General features: G+C 37.2%; 1 protein-coding gene across 2 annotated transcripts in view; it reads left to right on the top strand.

The window, feature by feature from the left end:
- The first annotated feature begins 1,235 nt into the window (after nucleotides 1-1,235).
- Nucleotides 1,236-18,650, top strand: part of GABRG2 (gamma-aminobutyric acid type A receptor subunit gamma2) — a 77,744-nt gene continuing 60,329 nt past the window's right edge. For both annotated transcript variants that reach the window (XM_037131996.2, XM_037131995.2), the window contains exon 1: nucleotides 1,236-1,769. In XM_037131996.2, coding sequence (XP_036987891.1) covers nucleotides 1,663-1,769 — 107 coding nt within the window. In that variant the 5' untranslated portion in view covers nucleotides 1,236-1,662. The remainder of the gene's footprint in view (nucleotides 1,770-18,650) is intronic.

Here is an 18,650-nt window from a genome sequence, read left to right as displayed (position 1 = left end):
GAAGTCATGCAGGTGTCCAGGTATTCCTGGTAGGCCTTTTTTGCTACCTAGTCAGAATATGTCTCCTTGGCCTCTGTCGTGAGCAGAAGCCACCAGTAATTCTCTCTGCTTTTCTTGGGTATACTTTAGGGCTGGGGATGGAGAGCAGGCCTCCTCGTCTCTGGGTCTATTTCTATGCCTTTTGGACGCCTTCTTCATGTTGCCTCCCTGTGAGATTAAGTTTACATAGAGAAGTCAATGGTTTTGATATAACCCCCTGCTGTGTTCCAGGAAAGGGTCCAGTTGGTTTTCTTCACCTGCATCTCTGTGAACGCCTTTGCTCTGGTCTTGACTCTGCAGAAACCTTGAAATACTCTTCCACCTCCTTCTCTGTGCTCAGTGAGTGGAGTTCCCTCTGTGGTGGATGAACTAGGTTCAAAGAGAGGGATGTCTCTCATGTAACAGTATCCATGGTAACATTCAGAAGGAAGCATGCTAACATCACTCACTCACCCCAGAAATTTTCAGGATTGTCATGAAGAAGAAACAAAAAATGTCAACTCAGCACAGCAAATAGAAATCCCTTTATATTGTTGGATGTCCTCTTGACTCTCTCCCTTTGTCCAACTTCCCTTCTAAAAGCCCCCTTTGATTTTGTGGTTTATATTCTTTACTGAGGCAGCTATCTCCACGCGATTGCATTCTTCAGCCTTCAAGTACTTGGTTTGTGTCTTTACATTTTGGGAGCAGAACAGGAAGGAGTGCATCCTGGAGAACATACAATTTCTTCCTGTCTTTTAAATCTGTCAGTGTTCTCTCCCTTCAGTCAAATTGAAAATCCATCAAATCTGTCTCCAAATGGGTGGTTTTACAGAGAGACAGCCCTGTCTCCCCTGCACGCTGCTCTCCCCTTTCCCACAACATGATCATGATTTCTAAGGCTGCAGGATTTCAAATAAGGATTCTTAGATCTGAGGAGACAACCCTCCTGTCATTGGTGTAGAGTTATGAGCCAGCCGGAGCATCTCCTGGCTTTTGAGGGGATGAACAGCAGCCCTTGCACTCCTGCCTGTGCAGTGAAGGGTTAAGAAGCACTGGAGAGACACCACGCATGTGTTAATTCGTGCTGCTGCGGCGTGCATCACTTCCACTTTGACCTCCTAGTTATCACGCAGAGATTCTCGTGATTTTTCTATTTCTTTTAAATACACACACACACACACACACACACACACACACACACACACAGCCCTGCCCCCTCTAAAAGAAAAAGCAAAACAAACAAATAAGCCTACAGGGATGGACCTGGGGGAGCATGTGTGAGTGTGTGAATGCCAGGGGCATGAGTGTGTGTACCAGCATGCACGCCTTTCTCTCCCCCTTATTTGTCTCTGTGCGTCTCTCCCTAAACCCTCCCCCTGCCTCAATTATATTATTCTCCCAGACTTGGGAGCTGCTCCCCGAGCTGATGCTTTGATGGTATCTGCAAGCCTGTGTGCTGATCTTATTTCTGCTCCCTGAATATTAATTCCTGGAGCTGGTAGCAATACATCTCCCCAGTGACGGGACCTACTAGAGGCAGGTGGGGGGAGCCACCATCAGATTCTAAGCATAATAATAATAATACAAAGGGGAGGGATTCTTCTGCAACCGAGAGGCAAGAAGCAGAGGGGGAAAAAAGCGATGAGTTTGCCAAATAGATGGAGCACAGGAAGCTCAGTCTGCAGGACTCCTGTATTTTCACAGAAAATGACGGCGTGGATCCTGCTCCTGCTAACGCTCTACCCAAGGTAAGAGGTGCTGGTTTTGGCTTTGTTTTGTTCCAGGGAGGTGGGGGAAGGGGTGGGGATGTGGCATGACGGAGACCACCCAGATGTAAAACTCTCTTCTAGGATTTGGGGCTTTGTAGTTTAGGGGAATGTGAATGTGTGGGGAGGGGAAAGGAGGGAGGAAAGAGGAAGGTCACTTTCACTTATTCATTAATTCATTCCATTGATTTGTTTTGTTTTGGAGTGGAAAAGCTGTCAGTGTAAAGACTTTGTGTTTGAGGAGTAGCATTTTGGTCTTCACTGCAAAATTATGTCCAGTGGGCTATGCTCATACGTGTGGGCGTTTGAGGCCATGTTGGAGGCGTTTGGGGTGGGGGTCCGGAGGAGAGAGCTGCAAATGGGGTCCTGGCGCACCCCCGGGAGAGATGGGTTTGGGGGGAGGGGTTCTGTTCGTGTACATCAGAGTATTGCTTGCGCCTGCACTTTGGCGTTCGTAAGATCAGTCAGCCAGCTTTTCTATCCAGCCCCATTGACCTGGCAGCAGGCTCCCTGATGGGCAAACATGGTTCAGCACCAGGGACAGCAGTTTTGCTTAGGGCCAAGTGGAAAGAAGCTCGTCTAACCCTATAGGACACCCTAAATTTACACAGGACATCCATAGAGTGCAGACAGAAGGACAACACCTCCAAGAGCACTAGTGACATCCAGGGCCCTATTTTGATTAGTCCTACCCCCTCCTTGAGATGGGGGGGGGGAGACTTTTGGGTATGGGCTTAGAGAACCTAGTTGATGCATGTACAGAGGAATGTATGCCTGGAAAACAGTTGGCCTTGGTGCAGTGTTGAAAAACATGCTGAACCAGGGGAATGTGATGCAAAATTCGTGAAGTATGTTTTCATGCCCTAGAGACCTGCTTCACTAAATAGAAAGGATGGGAAAAGGGGATGGATTTCCAAACCCCTGAGCAGGTGTGTGACCTGAAGTGCTTTGAACTTCCTTGGGCAAAAAGAATCAGAGGAATATTCCTCCAACTATAGTTCACCATTTATCCACCCACCTAAAGGTTCCCCACCCCCAATGCACACCTCAGGATTTCTAGCAAGAACCAAAGGCAGGTCAGAGATCCCCTATCTACATTACTTGAACTCTCCAATAGTGTCATTTTGAAACAAAGCTCTATGTTTAGGGTAATTCTACTCTCCCCCCTACCAGAAAAGAAAAACTAGTTGTAGAATATATCAAACCACTGCCCTAAAATTTTTGTGGGAGTTGACACTTTTATGTAGTAGTTGTAACAAAGGGAGATAAAAGGTCAACTGTTATTTTATTTTATTAAAAATAACTAGTCAACTACTCCCATTCTTCCTTCTTTAAGGGAGGTAATGGGAGATGCTGATTTCTGATAAACAGACCCATGCAAAGTAAGGAGGGAATGGCTCTCCTAGAGTTTTGAAGCAGAGAGGGGGTCTGCTTAATTCTCCAGTATCTTTCATACTTCCCTCCTTCACTATAAAAATAGAGTACACTTTCATTAAGAGTATAAGATTAAGTAGATTTCTTAGGAGAGGAGCGGTCCTTTTCATGGAAATGGTTTGTGTGCAAGTACATTTTAGTGGGATCCTAGAAAACAATTTTTCTCATCAAAATTTGCAGACCTGTTTTCCTGTCTAATATGGGTAGTTCTGAATTTGTTCCACATATTAGAGTTGACAGTTGCTTATGGGTAGAGAGGACCATTTGCATATTTCTACCATTTATGAAACCTGTGGATTAAAATCCAGATAAGACAGGAAAATATGTCTTTCCTTCCTACTCACCTTACATCTATCTTAGTAAACAATTTTGTAACTAAAAAGATGTGGACATTCTTATGTATTTTAACCTAATGGTCTTACTTTAACCAAAAATGTGTAAGTTTATCATTATTCGTAATAGTGTCATATCCGGATGTCTTATTTTTTTCAGGAGCCCCCCATTTTTCTTTCTAATATCATATAAAAAGTAAAACTTAGGAATACATTTTAATTTTCAATTCTTAGCATAGTAGCCTAGATGAGTATTTTAAGCAGCTCTAAATAATGAGAGTTATGAGTCACGAACTCTCCAATAGGAAGATTTTCACATCCTCCAGGAATGACAGAAACAAGTGGTAGCTCGGTGCAGAGAATGTGATCAGAGTTTCAGTTTACTGCAATCCCATAAAAAAGCTATTTGCGTGGCTGAATCAGGCTGGGTGGAAATAGAAGCTTTGACCTGAAGTTGCTCTTAAAGAACTACGAATTACAGGAAAATCTGTGGGATCCCAGGAGGTAATCGAAAAGAGGCTTTCCAGGTAAACAGTGGCAGTAGAAAGTTGAAGAGAAATGATAAAAGAAACATTTCATTGACTTTTTCACTTGCAAAACTCCAAAGAATATGTTTTCCCCCTGATTATATTGACTAAACTCATTAGGTTGTGTTTACAAAAAAAGTAAATCGAGGAGGAGTAGAAAGCATTGAAGTGAAGATACATAATAGTAGTATCTCTTCCAGTGTATGAAAGAGTTAATTTTGAAAACTCAAAATTATCTACACTGTCACTTATCTTGTGTACAATGTGTCATGTGGAGAACTTGCTAAAATGGAGATTCCTGGACCACACGCTGGAAGACTCTGAATCAGTATGTCCGGGGTGGAGCCCAGGAATGTGCATTTTCAACAAACACCACGCACTGCACTTTGGAGACAAGGGGTGTATGCCTCGCTAACGTCCAAAGTTTGTTCGTCACCATATTTAATGTATAAAGGCATTTTGATTATCGCTACTTTATTAAACAGCTGAGCATGACGGGTTAATTCTATCTCAGGATTTTTTACTTGTATATAAATCATTGAGTATATTATAAAAACCATTAAGGGTGAGGAATAGCTATAAAGAATTTTTATAAACCCTCCTCATATATGAGAAAACATTAGTTGAAAAAAACAGAGACCTCTCTCATTAAAGGTATGTATACCTGTGTATATACTTGTATTTTTAAATTATATATAATCTATGTGGAAATATTCATACATATAGGTTTTAAAACAAATTTCCTAATTCTATAAACTCTTTTGATGTAAGTACATTCTATTTCAGAGTAAAAATACCTTAAGAGAAAGAAACAAAGAGAGATACAACAGAAAATTATTTCGAGTAAATAGAAATATATGCTAGAAGTAAATATATATTTTTCTTAAAATAAAATAAGATTTTATAGTATACTTCAAGTGACGAAGAATTCATTTTCAAGGATAGATTAGCAGAGACGAATCTGATGAAATCTGTGACAATCTAACCCTTACTCTGAAGTGCTAACACTCAATTTAAAATATACAGTAAGTCAAAAATTTGTAAATATGTTTTTTCTGTTCTTATCTGTAGCCTAAACAGAAATACTTCAGGTAGTTTTTCTTATGAGGTGCTGAATTTTTTTAGCCCATAAGTAGTTTTTTCAGAGTTTTTAACTTTGATAGGCTATGAGCACACATAAAGGGCAATATTATCACTCTTTATTTTAACCCTGTTTGTTTACAGAATTAACCTCTACAGACAAGCTTGTTCTTTCCTAATGTTCCACCTGGTTTTATTTAGGAAAAAATCATTTCCTCAGCATATTTCATTGCTTAGTTGTAGACATAATATTGCAAACCGTCTGCACTGAGGCAAACATCTACATACAAAAATCAAAAAGAAAGGCAGAAAGAAAAGAAAAAAGAAAAACTTATTACTAAATATTTTCCAGAATCCAGCTGCCTACCACCCTCTAGGACAAAACATCTGGATCTGAGGCAGAAGTTAAAAATTGGCTTTTAATTTAAATAATTAGTTACATAAAATGCCAGCTTGATATCTTAGACACATTTTAGAAGAACTAAGTGCTAATCTCCTCAAAATAATTCAATTACAGAATATTTAATGATTGAGGTCTCCGTTTGAAAATGTGTTTCATGCCAGGATTTCTGCTCCACCTGAAATGAAGACTAACCTTAGAGACTTTGTCTTTGTTCTACATATTACATCACCAAGGTTGTGGTTATTTCTCACTGTTACAATTTCCTAGCCACCCCAAGACAGACTTTCCACAGTTCAAATACAACTGGAACTACACATAATTGTAGTCAAAGGGAGAAGAATTTATCTCTTTGGTCTAAGGAATACGTTAGACTGGTTATTTTTAAGAAACAGCCTGCAGAGGAGAAACTCAAAGCCAACAGAAGTTACCCTTTTGGAAGAGACATTTGCATTTGCAAGGGAAATCTCCATTTGGAAGGGTGTCTCTCTCCCAGGAACAGGTGGAGGAGGCTGGTAGAAATGCTTATCAATGGGGAAGGCAGAGCCTTGAGTCTCCCTCCGTAACAACCATATATATCTTCAGTTTACTGTGCTTTGCCTGGTAGCCTTCCAAGTTTGCCTTCCCCCCAGTTTTATCTTTTGTCTTTACTGGAGATGGTAACTAAGGTGGTAGACTGGGCATTCAAGGGAGTTACGCAGTTTTCCTGGGTACTTTTCATATGTACAGGAGGTTATACATATTATCAAACTTCCGTTTGTTTTCCTCCTGTTAACTTGTCTTTTTTACTACAGCCAAGAACCTAGAAAGTTAGAGAGAAAATTACTTTTCCTCTCCTACATCGGTCTTTCAAAGTACTTCTGCCAAGTTCACAGATCGCAGAAGATTGATTAAAAGTTCTAATTAGCACAGTTTAGGAATTGTTTGACCACCGTGGATGCCAGCACAATTTGAGCACTTAAAAACTCAGAATTCCAATTGGGATGTTCATTCCAGATATGGTATCCAGATAAAGGTAAAGAGAAAAATCCATCCTTCCACTTCTGGGTCACATGAGGTCTATGAGACATCTTCAAAGTTAGTGTGGACAGTGAAGATTTCCTCTACCGCCCTAGGTTCTTTTGGCTAGTCTAATAATCAACTCTACCCGAGACAGGTTAAGAAGAGAAAATAGCCAAGTTTAATGACATACATGTGTACAGCAACCCACATACACGAGAGCTTCAGGGACAGGGAGGGAAAAGGTGGTTTCCCTGGGATCCTCAAGTAAGGAGGAGGTCACGCCCTGGGGGCTTCGGAGTGGCATTGCAGGACAAGAAGAGCAGAGGTGCAGTCACTGACAGTCTGCCCTGCTATACAGACAGATCACCAAAAGTTATCTCTGAAAATTCCTCATTGTGGGCACGGCCTCTGACTCGACTCATTCTAGGTAGTCGGAGAGAAAAGTGGGGATACGGAAGTTTCTGTGGAGCCCACTCAGTTTCCTTTAGCTCAGAATAATCCCCATACTACAGAAGCACATCTGGGGGTAACTTGTTCTGAACCCCTACATCAGAAACTAAATAGTCACAACCTAATATCAATTTCAGGGTTTCAGATCTACCCATGTCAAGCACACATATACAATGAAGCAAAATTTTAATATAAATATTAATGTGTAATGTTTATTTTGATTATGATATAAAGCATGTATTTCAAATATATACCAATGAATTAATAGATAACTAATATATTATATGTACTATATTTCACTAAAATCTATGAAGTAATTATTGCCAACCACATTTGACAGATTGGGAAATCAAGATTACAGAAAAATTCAATGACCTGCTTATAAGTAATAGATAATCAGAAATATAAAATATATACTTCATAAAATAATAAAGTGAAAAAGTAGTATGTGTATGGCTAGACACAGGTACAGATATAAAATGATAAACATATGTATATATAATAGTGCATCTGTGTGTCTGTGTGTGTATCCCATCTTACCCTTCCTGTCCTGTGTCCCTTAGTGGGTGCCCTCCAAGAACCAGGAGGCGGCTTTCATTCCAGTCAGCAGCACTAATTGCATCCCCTAAAATAATTATCAGCAAGGTCACTGTGCATTCCCCCCAACCCCGCTGACTGGCCAACAGAGTGGACCCAAAGCAAGCATCGCCTTTCTGTGGCTGCACCACACTGTCTTCCCTTAGTGCTGCTCACCATTCTACCCAACCCCCTTCCTTCTCCCCCAGCAGGACCTCAGAGACTGAGGTCTCCTGCTGGAGGAGACACCTCCTTGCTTTATCTCTTGGGAGAGAGCCACTTTTCCCAGTATGTCCCTTTCTGAATATTCCTCTTGTTTTCTGTATAAATAAAAGATGATTTGGAGTTGTCTTAAAATATGTACACAAATGATCGTAAGAACTGGTTACATTTTAGAGGTGTCGCTAATTATTTTCTGAATGTTTTGACAGTTTCACCTCGTCAGTACTGCTTTCTCACTAGAGTAGCTAATTAGTCTAGATTATCTAGATTTATCAGTATTAATTTTTCTAATTATTTGAGTCTGTCTTTAGACAATAGAGTCTAGAATAGATACCTTACTTCCAATGAGCCCACTGAACAAATTAAAATAATCTGTATGTTTTGAGATCCTCAGCCTCCATCAATCACACCATTTTAAAATTTATCTTCTTACTTTTATTGAAAGCTCTAATAAGAAATGCTTAAAATTAACCCATTATTTGTTAACATGTTAAATGGCATTATTTAGACCCTGGACCAAAATTATGCTTACAAAATTCATTTTCTTAATGGTTCTGTCTCTGTATATAAATACAGCTTAATCTGCAATTCAGTCATTACCCAGGAATTTAGCTTCTGCATGTTATTCCATTTTCAAATAAGAAAGCTTGCTTTTCCACTGAGTAAATTTATAGAGTAATCTGCTGCAGTGTTCCTACAAAAACTTTTAGAAAAGTGAAAGACAAAATTAAGGCAACTATACTGACTATTAAAGTAGAAATAATATTACTATTTAATATCTGATGTTTATATCTTCAATATGTAGATATATAAAATTGACATTTTAAGTCACCTCAATTATATTTGCAACTTCTTTGATAACTTTGGCATGTGATAACTTATATCAAGTTTAATTTCTAGAGGAATAAGAAGATGTAATTTCTAGAGGCTGGGGCTTTAATTTTCTCTGAGAAAGTTTGCATGCACATTCATTCTCTCCACAGCCTTGTGAGTTAAGTGAAGATACGTTATCCTTTGAAAAGCTGTAAATAATGATATACCAGGAGCCCAAGGGACTTGCCCATGGCTCCCTGAATATTATCTGTGAAGCTGGGTTTAGCCTCCCTAGTCTCACTTTAGTCCATACGCCACACCACACAAGCATAGTCACCCTTTTTCTTTCTAAAAGCAAGAAGGATTGTTCTTACTCTGAAATCCAAAAATAATTGCATTGTTCCAAGATATAACAGGCCTCTTCAGTTTGCTTAAGTGAGAGTGTTACTTGCTATTCATTTCTTTCTTATTCTAGAGAATAAATATCCTTTGGAAGGAAATGAAAAGTTCTTTTAAGTTACACACTAGGGTAATAATAAAATTTAACTGCAAATCATATTAATCTATAGCATTATGATCTGAGTCCAAAACATGGTAGTAATTCCATATCATTATAGAACTCATTGTATACCTCTATAGATAAAGTGCCCTGTAAATACTGACTAAGCAGTACTGATCACACATTTGCCACCCATTCATAAAGAAAACCATAATGAATAGCAAATAACATAATAGTGGGGAAAACGAGGAATTCTTTTTAAGCAAAGATCCTTTGTAATCATTGAAACCCTGCCATAAACTTGTTCAGTTGTACAACCAAAGTTTATGTACTGAGACAAATATAAACTGAGTTTTGTACTTTAGTATACATTTAAATAAAATGGCCAAAACAAACTGAATTGATTTGTCAGTGTAATCTTGGTAGAAAGAAATAAATGACTGACTCTTATGTTATTTTTCGAGGGTTCTCAGTCCTTTTTGTATAAATTGCTTTTGAAAGCACCTTTGCAATAGATAATTGAGGGAAACTAGTCTAGACACAAAACACATTTAGGTATCATACCTCAACTAGGTCTGTGCTGGGGACTGGGCGTATGATCAGGGGGCAGCTGAAGCCATGCTGTCTGCCATCGGGCAGTGTGAACCTCATGGGACAGCAGTGACCAAAAAGGTGTACAGATAATTATTAAATTTTAACTCAGATAAAAACCACACCAAAAAGCCACATGGTGCCATGAGAGAGAACAATAGCTCTCTGGCACAGCAAGAGCAAAGGACAGAGAGAGAAATTGAGAGCAACAGTCCAGCTGAAAATGACCTGTAATCATCCGACTGGTTGATTTCAATATTCCAACACTTTTCTTGTTCCTAATAATGTTGCTGAACTTGTTGCTCTCAGCTGGAGAGGTTTTTACTTAAAAATGAATGTGTCTTTTTTTTTGGAAGAAGAAGAAGAAAAGCGTTATAAATTTTTTCAAATGTTCTGAAAACAATTTTTCAGTATTTTAAAAAATGTATGCAATAAAGGTATTAAATATAATGAAAGCAACATGGTCATCTATGACATTATTTGCACACACACAAAATTTACAAATCGATGTCTAGATGATGGGTTTTTGTTCCCCTTACTTCCTATCCTGTAGGTTCTCAAATTACATGCAAGATAATGGTCTATTTTCTCACCATTACTTGAAATTGATTCAACTTCTCTAAACCATTCACAGTCCAAGATAAATAGTGAAATACAGTAAAAAAGGGAGGGAGGGGACAAAAACCACCTTAAATACACATACCAGTGTGTGCTTCAGTTACTTTCAAAAATATTAGGCCTTGAAAACTTGGATGTAATTGCATCAAAAAACAGTGAATATTTTGAAGCTTTTAAAATTAAGTGCAAACTATACTGTGTGTAGCCTATAGAAATACAGAATAAGATTTTAGGGCCTCAGCAATTTTTTTAACATTGATACATTATAATCTTTGGTAAGAATATAGATCGTAGTAATTATATGCAAATAAATTACCAACTGCTTTTTAAGATCAATTTAAGTATTTTCTCCCAGTATGCCCCTTCATTATATACTCTTAGAACAAGGAAGGGAGTATTTAGTTCCTCTCAAATAATTACCATTCTAAAAGCAAAGGTGTCCTATCCTCGTACACATGCACAATCTGTAACTTTTAGATAGTTCATTAAGAGCTCTACGGTCTTCTGCATTTTAGCCATTATAGTGGAAGTAAAACTGTGTCTATCAGGTTTATGTTTATTATTATATTTTATTTTATTATCGATTTGAAGAAGTACTTCATAAATTTTAATTAAAAATCCATATCTAACACATATAGTGAAAATATTTTCCCTTTGGGGGTGATTATTTATTTACTTATAAAGCAAGATTTGTCATTTACTAATTATGATTAGTATTTTTTTCTGTATTTGCTAAGAAATTCTTAACTCCCCTAAGTTTGCAAGGCTATGTTCACATATTTTTAGAAGCTTTGTAGTTATAGCTTCTTCATGTAGCCCTGTGATCCATTTAAAATTATTATTATTTTTATTTAGTGCGTGTTGGAAGTTGACATTCATCCCCCTCATGCTTTTATCTGATTCTTTTAGCCTCGTTTTTTGAAATGACTTTTCTTTTTCTATGGACATTCCTCAGTAACTTTGACATCGGCACAATCCTCAGTAACAATGCTATCAGCACATATGTATGTGTAGGTCTATTTCCCACACTTTTATTTCATTCCATTGATCTCTTTGTCTATGTCGAGGCCAGCGCTATATGACTTTAAACGTTGCGGCTTTACAGACATCTTAAAATCAGTTAATAAACATGAAGCACGTTCATACGTGTTCTTTTACAAAACAGATTTGTCTATTTTAAATCTTTCATATCCTTACATGTTTTAGAAAATTTCCCAATCTATACCAAAGCAAAACAAAAATGTCCCACTGTATCTTTCCTGAAATGGTGTGGAATATATAGATCAGTTTAGATAGTACTGGCATTTTTAACAGTCTTAAGTCTTTCAATTTATAGACATGGTTTCTCTCTCCATTTTTTTTTTGGTTTCTTTTACTTCTTCTCACCAACTTATTGTTTATTTCAATGTCAATATCTTGCAGATTTCCTTAAGTTTATTGCATCTTTTATTCTAATATCTATTTTTCAAATGTTTACGGTTACATAGTAAACCATTTCTTTTGTATATTAATATATATCCTGTGATATTGGTTCTAGTAATTAATTCTAATCATTTTTGTAGGTTCTTTATGATTTCTATATATAGTATTGTCTTCTGCAAATGAAGACAATTTCACCTCAGAAGGATTTTCTAAAATGTGAATATGGTTAAAGCTTTGCAATAACTCCCCTTTTCCCCATAAGATACGATTGTCTTACCTAGACATTATATACAAACATATATTTATTGTGCAAAATGGATACCTTTTTACAGTGAGAGAGGGCATAATTATGAATAATGATGTCAGAACCACAGGTGCCAACTGGAACTTTCCCAGGCAAACTGGGCATATGATCACTCAACGTGGTCCTCCCTGCCCCAATCCCTGACAGTCTCTCCAGCGCCACTCCTGCCCTCCAGCAGACACAGGTCGGCTGCCACACTGCATGTTGGTAGACTCCTATGCACGTCAGTCTTCTTTTCCTACCTCCTCTCCATGTGCCCTTTTCAGGGCTTTGTTACCCTTCTTCCATTTTCTTTTAAGTCTTTAGTCTTTAATACGGAGTGTTCACCTGAGTGGTGTTTTAAAATCTGTAAATATTTTTATTATACATCGTTTCTATTTGTGGTTAAAAAGGAGAGATCACAGTGAATAAGTTTAACTAAGCTGCTATTTTTGAAAGTATGAAAATATTCAATAAGAACAGTGACTCTGGATAGATTATTTTCCAGTGGTATCACAGGTCACTTCACCCAAACTCTTTTACATAATAAAATAAACAGCAAAGAAAACCAAACTCAGTGTTATAACACCAAGGACATGTTGGCACTCAAACAGTGCTTGAAACATCCGTCACAGTGATTATGCTTTTCCAGGTGCCCTTGTGGGCCGCAGGTCATGAACAATGTCCACAGTCCATGACAGGAGCTCCTTTCTGTAGACCTGCTGCTGCCATATACATTTGACAGACCCATTTCTCTGATGAGTAAGCATCAGAAAAAACTCTGTGGAGAGTCACATGGGGAGGGAGAGATGTCCTCATTCAATTTCATTCTCCTTGACTTCAGACTTACTTCAGACTTGAAGTAATCTCCCAAGCCAATTCTTAAGAGATACTTATGTATTGATGAAATTGATCATAGAAATGCACATGCACATAAAGCAGAAGATTGGAGACGGGGGTTATACACCCTGACTTAGGTGGTGTGAATAGTGGCCTGCGTCATTCCTATTTATTTTGGGAATCACGTTTTGTTTAATCCTTATCCACTATGCTTCCCGCACTCTACCTGATACTGAAGATACAACATGGAACAAGGCAACCATAGCCTTGTTCTTGGGGAACTTATATTGTAGAATAAAAATATAGTGATTTTAAAAAAATAACACTGTATTATAGTAATATAATATATATTGTTACCATACTTTTACTTATCAACAGTATTCTACCTTTGTATTGATTTCTTTCACTTACTACCTCTGATCTAAGTTGTATAACCAGATATACATTTTACATTCAACCTTATTTTAAACCCAGAAATTTACATGATGTTGTTCTTTATTCCCTTGAAAGAGGCTAACAGGGGATAGCATCTGACTCTTGTTGAGCTCTACATTGCTATGCTAAATGTAAATAAAAATAAGTGCAAAGTGGACAAACTTGTTTCTTCATGCCTTTGGCCTTTCTGCTATAAATATTTATTGAATTCCCAATAATACTTGGTTTGAACTGTACCGGAGGTAAAACAGAAAAACAGACATCTTCTGAATCCCCTTAGAGCGGTGTGGAGGCAGGCAGACAGTAAACAAATAAGAAACTTCTACATGTGATACATGTTGCAGCAATAACTAAACAAGTGTGGAGTCATGGAGAAAATGAAGAAAACCTTTGCTTCAGACAGATGATCAGGAGAAACTCCCGAGTGATGAATAACGATCTGAGACTAGGAGGGGGTGGGAAAATTTAGCCACAAGAAGACTTAGGGGAGAGTTTCTCTGCCTTGGTAATATAGGTGCAAGAACCCCCAAAGCGGTAAGAACCTGGTTTTGTTAGGGAATTAAAAAAGGGCCCAGATGGCTCTAAGACAGTGATTAAGAATGAAGAAACCAGCATACAGATGTTGGGAGGCAGAAGACTGCATGACCTTGCAGCCACAGTGAGCACTTTGAATTGTGTTCCAGAGAGGAGTTTGGATCATGAGAAATACTTCATATAACACACTGTCAGTGTTCCTTTGAAGGAAAAATGTACCTCTGTGATTTGGGAAATGGTTAGAGTTGCAATTTACCTACATATATTCAATTGCTTCGCAATTAACTTAATGGTTGACTTTTAGCTTCTTTAGAGTTATATATAGTGCCATGTATATATGGTTGTATACAATATATGTATGTATATAGCCTCACTATATATATATATATATATATATATATATATATATATATATATAACTAGTCCAATAACTAGTCCATGATCATGATAAGTTTTAAAACAGTGCATGTATATATATATATGGACTACTGATGGACTAGTCATGGACTAGTTATTGATTCTGCTATTATGTCAATTATTTGAAGCATACTAATTATTTTATGGCATTGTTATAAATTATTACACTCTATTTAACTAACACATATCAGCAGATACATTTTGATAAAGATTAATACTTGGCTAGAAGAAATGACAGAGAAGGTTCCAAAATTCCAAATTAATCAATATGATTTGAGAGTAATTGTTTGGGAGACTAATTTTTAATTAGATCTAGAATTTAATCTAGAATTTAATTCTAGATTCTCATAGAATTAACAAAAGTATGCTTATCTCTGATTCATAAATAGCTGTTGAACTTAATCTGTGTATAGCAGAACCAGGGAGGGTAATATCCCATCTAAAGCCTGAAAAATATACAAAAATCTACTTAGCAAATTGAAAGGAAACCGCAATACTTTTTTCTCTCTTGCCAGGAAATTTAAAAATTTTTAGAGTCAATTACCTCATACTTTAGTGTGAGAAAATTTCACAAAAATCTCACATCAAAGAATATTTCTAAATTCAGTGATTACACCATAATAGCTTTAAGGGTTTTTTTGTTTGTTTGTTTTATTTTCAAGTTTGCATAGAGAAAGGTTGACCTTTCTTGGTGTACAGTTGTGTGAATTTTAATATACCTGTAAATTCTTGTAATTCACTATCCCAAGTCAAGATACTAAACAGTCTTATCTCCCCCCAAAATAGTTCCCTCTGGCCATCCATGTATAGTCCCACCCTTGATTCTGGCAACGGCTGGTGAATTACCTATCACTGTAGTTTTTCAAGAATGTGATATAAAGGGGGAGGGGTGGGGAGAAAAATACAGACAGCTGTAATTGAACAATAAAATAATTTAAATAAATAAAAAAAATGCCGTATAAGTGGAATCATATAGTTGACTCAGCATGGTGCTTTTAGATGCATAAATTACTGAGGTGTTAATAAGCACATTAAAAGATGTTCAACATGATTAGCCGTTAGGTAAATGCAAATTAAAAGCATAATATGATACCACTCTATGCTTTTCAGAATGAGCAAAGTGAAAATAATATTGGCGAGACCAAGTGTTGGTAAGGATGTGGAGCAACTAGAACTTTGATACATTACGAATGGGAATTAAAAATAGAGAAAAGTTTTGCAATTTTGTTTAAGAGTAAGCCTATATCGAACATAGTATTCATTTCAATAAATTTTAATATATTTCACTTCGATAGACTTGAATATATATCTGAAGATATATAGAGACTTCATGTAATAGAATCGACCTTTCTGTTCATTTTTTGGCTCCCAGTGACTTTGAAACTATCCTAAATCTGGGATAATTTTGCCTTTTGTTCCTGGGCCATGAGAAAGTACACAGAGATCCTTTAGATCCATTCGTGGCCTCCTTATACCTGAGCGAACTATTTTGTATGTTTATGTGTATTACCTTCTATTTGCTAGAAGAGGGAACTACAAGTTTTATTAGTTTCCCCAAATGTTTTGTGTTCCAGAGAAAAATATTCTTATCTCAGAAACTGAAATTTGGAAGTGAATACAAACACAGACTGATAGAAATAACCTTATCAAGGTGGAGATGCTGGTAGACAGAGGTTAGTCATACTCTACCCTGTGACAATGTTTTTTCAGTATTGCCTTGTTTTGTTATTTGAATGTTGCATCTTTCTACCTGTTCGGGTATTTGTCTCCTCAAATAGATGAGAGGTGTTTTAATATCAACATTGCAGTTTGTGCTTCTTTCTGTCTGTAACTGTGCCTTGTGCAAAAGCATCTGTAATACATGCTGATTAACTGGAGAATCAAGAAATCTAAATCTGTAAGAATCTGTTTCCCAAATGTGTCCACCTCCACAGTTTTTGCCAGGTCTAGAGACATCTGGCTTTTTTTTTTTTTTTTACTTAATGGTTATCATAAAGCTAGTATTTTTAAAAATACAATTATTTGATTTCATATACTTAATGAAAATAATAAAACCTGTAAAATCAGTTTTACTTTTCATAACAGAAGACAACTACAAAGTAAATACTATCAAACCAGAATAATATAATCATGTTGTAATTACATACTGTTTTCTACCAGAACTTCTGAGCATAATGTTGCTCTCCTTAGAAATTAGGTTAGCCTATTGGAAAGTGTGGTTAAAGCAAAATTACAAATAAAATGAGACTCTGTCCTTGATATAATTGAATATGCTGAAAAAAATTTTAAAGGAAAAAATGTTCTAATTACTTGTTTTCCAGTCTCTTAAATGCTATGGCTATGTGGCACTTGCAGCTGCCTTGGGAACCAGGGGTAGGTGTGCTCAGCTTTGGGGAACATTAGCATGAGGAGGTCTTAATAGGACACAAATATTGATGGCAATCATCCTTCGGCATGTTATATAGATAGTAGCTCATTGTAATATTAGCTACAACTCACTACGCATATTTGTAAAGAGTAAGTTTTGCCAAGTTCATTTTTACAAACATTGGATCTTTAAAAATAAGTTGTACTCTCATTGATTCATTTCATACTTTGAAAAGCATTCGTTTGATATCTTATCAAGTGCCAGGCACTTGTAAAGGTTTGGAAAACAACACTGCTGAAAACCAAAACACTTCTTGCCCTTAGGGACCTAATAACAATATACTTTTAATGCTCACACCTAAACCTAATTTTTAAAACATGTTTGTTGTTATTATTATGAGGTAAAATGTGTAGCAAGTACATAAGACATAAATATGGCTCAATTAATTATCACACACTGAAATAAAAGCCCTTATAACCACCAGCCATGTCTGAAAATACAATATCACCAACACCCAGCAAAGAGTCGTATGTCCAGCTCAACTCCTTGCCTCTTGCTCTGCTCTCAAAAAGTCATCATTGTTTTGACTTTGAGCTCTAGGCTTGAATTTTGCCTGACATTAAATTCTACAAAAAGAGAAACACAGAGTGTGTGTGTGTTTATGTGTGTAATGTGTAGCATCTTTCTCAAATTTTTAGTTTTCAGATTCTTTTTGCTGCAGTTAGCATTAGGGGTTCACTAATCTGCATTGCCATACAATATTTCAGTATGTACTCATAACACATTGTATTTAACCATTCTTCTGTTGATTGAGTTCCCATTCATTCTGTTGCCGATAACGCAGTAATCACCATTCCTGGGCATGTCTTTGAGAGGACCTGTGCACGCATTTCTTTTTGGAATAAATCTAGGGATGGCCTTTCCCCATGATAGGATACCTCAAGTGCTCATCATTAGCAGACGATGCCTAAATGTTGTCTCTCAGCAGTGCGTGAGTCCTAATTGCTCCACATTCTCCCATTTTTATTTAAAAAGGGTTAGCACAAACTAGCAACAGCAACACAACCCACAGAAAATGGACTTCGGAGACAAACCCAGGAGGTGACCTGACTTGGATGGTTTTTTCCTATTGCAGCCCTGGGACCCAGTGAACCTTGTCGTTGCCTTCCCCCCATCTCCCCTCCTCGCCTTCTTCATTGTCCCAATTATAATTTGGTATTTGTGAAGACCATATGCTCTTTGGGAAGCCAATTCTATCTTTGATACTAGCTGTGGAACATAAAATTATTTTTGATTTTTTAAAGATTTTATTTATTTATTTTTTCAATAGAGGGGAAGAGAAGAAGAGAGGGAGAAAAACATCAATGTATGCTTGCCCCTCACATGCCCTTCAAGTGGGGACCTGGCCCGCAACCCAGGCATGTGCCCTGACTGGGAATTTAACTGGCAACCCTGTGGTTCACAGGCCCATGCTCAATCCACTGAGCTACACCAGGCAGGGCTTAAAATTAGACTAAAATAATTAATATAGTCCCACTCTGTGGCCCTAGATATTAACTTCAAAGTATTTAGGCTAATGATACACAAAATGAGACTCAGGCTTTATAATTATATATGCCGGTGCCTCCTTATTTAGTTTGAACGTTCTGATTCTTGCAATAAAATTCATCTTGGCTAATAAAACCCCATACATTTATTTAATATGGGTCACTGGTGATCTAGTAAAATAAACGGTTTGCATCGTACACAATGGAATATGTAGTTCTGATAACGATGGACTGAGTCAAATAAACACACTTGCCAACAGCTGTTATTATCCTAACACTTAAAAAATGAACGAGGTACGAGCTAAGGAAGTCATCACAAGTAAGACAATTCACTGTCAGAATCAATACTTAGGAGTTTACTTCCCTGCCTTAACTCGACTGTATCTGCATATACACAATCATCTGTACACACCTGCACACAGAGCACCCGTCCCAACAGCTTCTGTGCTCTGATGCTCCTCGTCACTGAACAC

Source organism: Artibeus jamaicensis, unplaced genomic scaffold (genome assembly GCF_021234435.1).
Source record: "Artibeus jamaicensis isolate MK-2021 breed Jamaican fruit bat unplaced genomic scaffold, CSHL_Jam_final contig_432, whole genome shotgun sequence".
NCBI lineage: Eukaryota > Metazoa > Chordata > Mammalia > Chiroptera > Phyllostomidae > Artibeus > Artibeus jamaicensis.
This window is presented reverse-complemented; position numbering and strand designations above follow the sequence as displayed.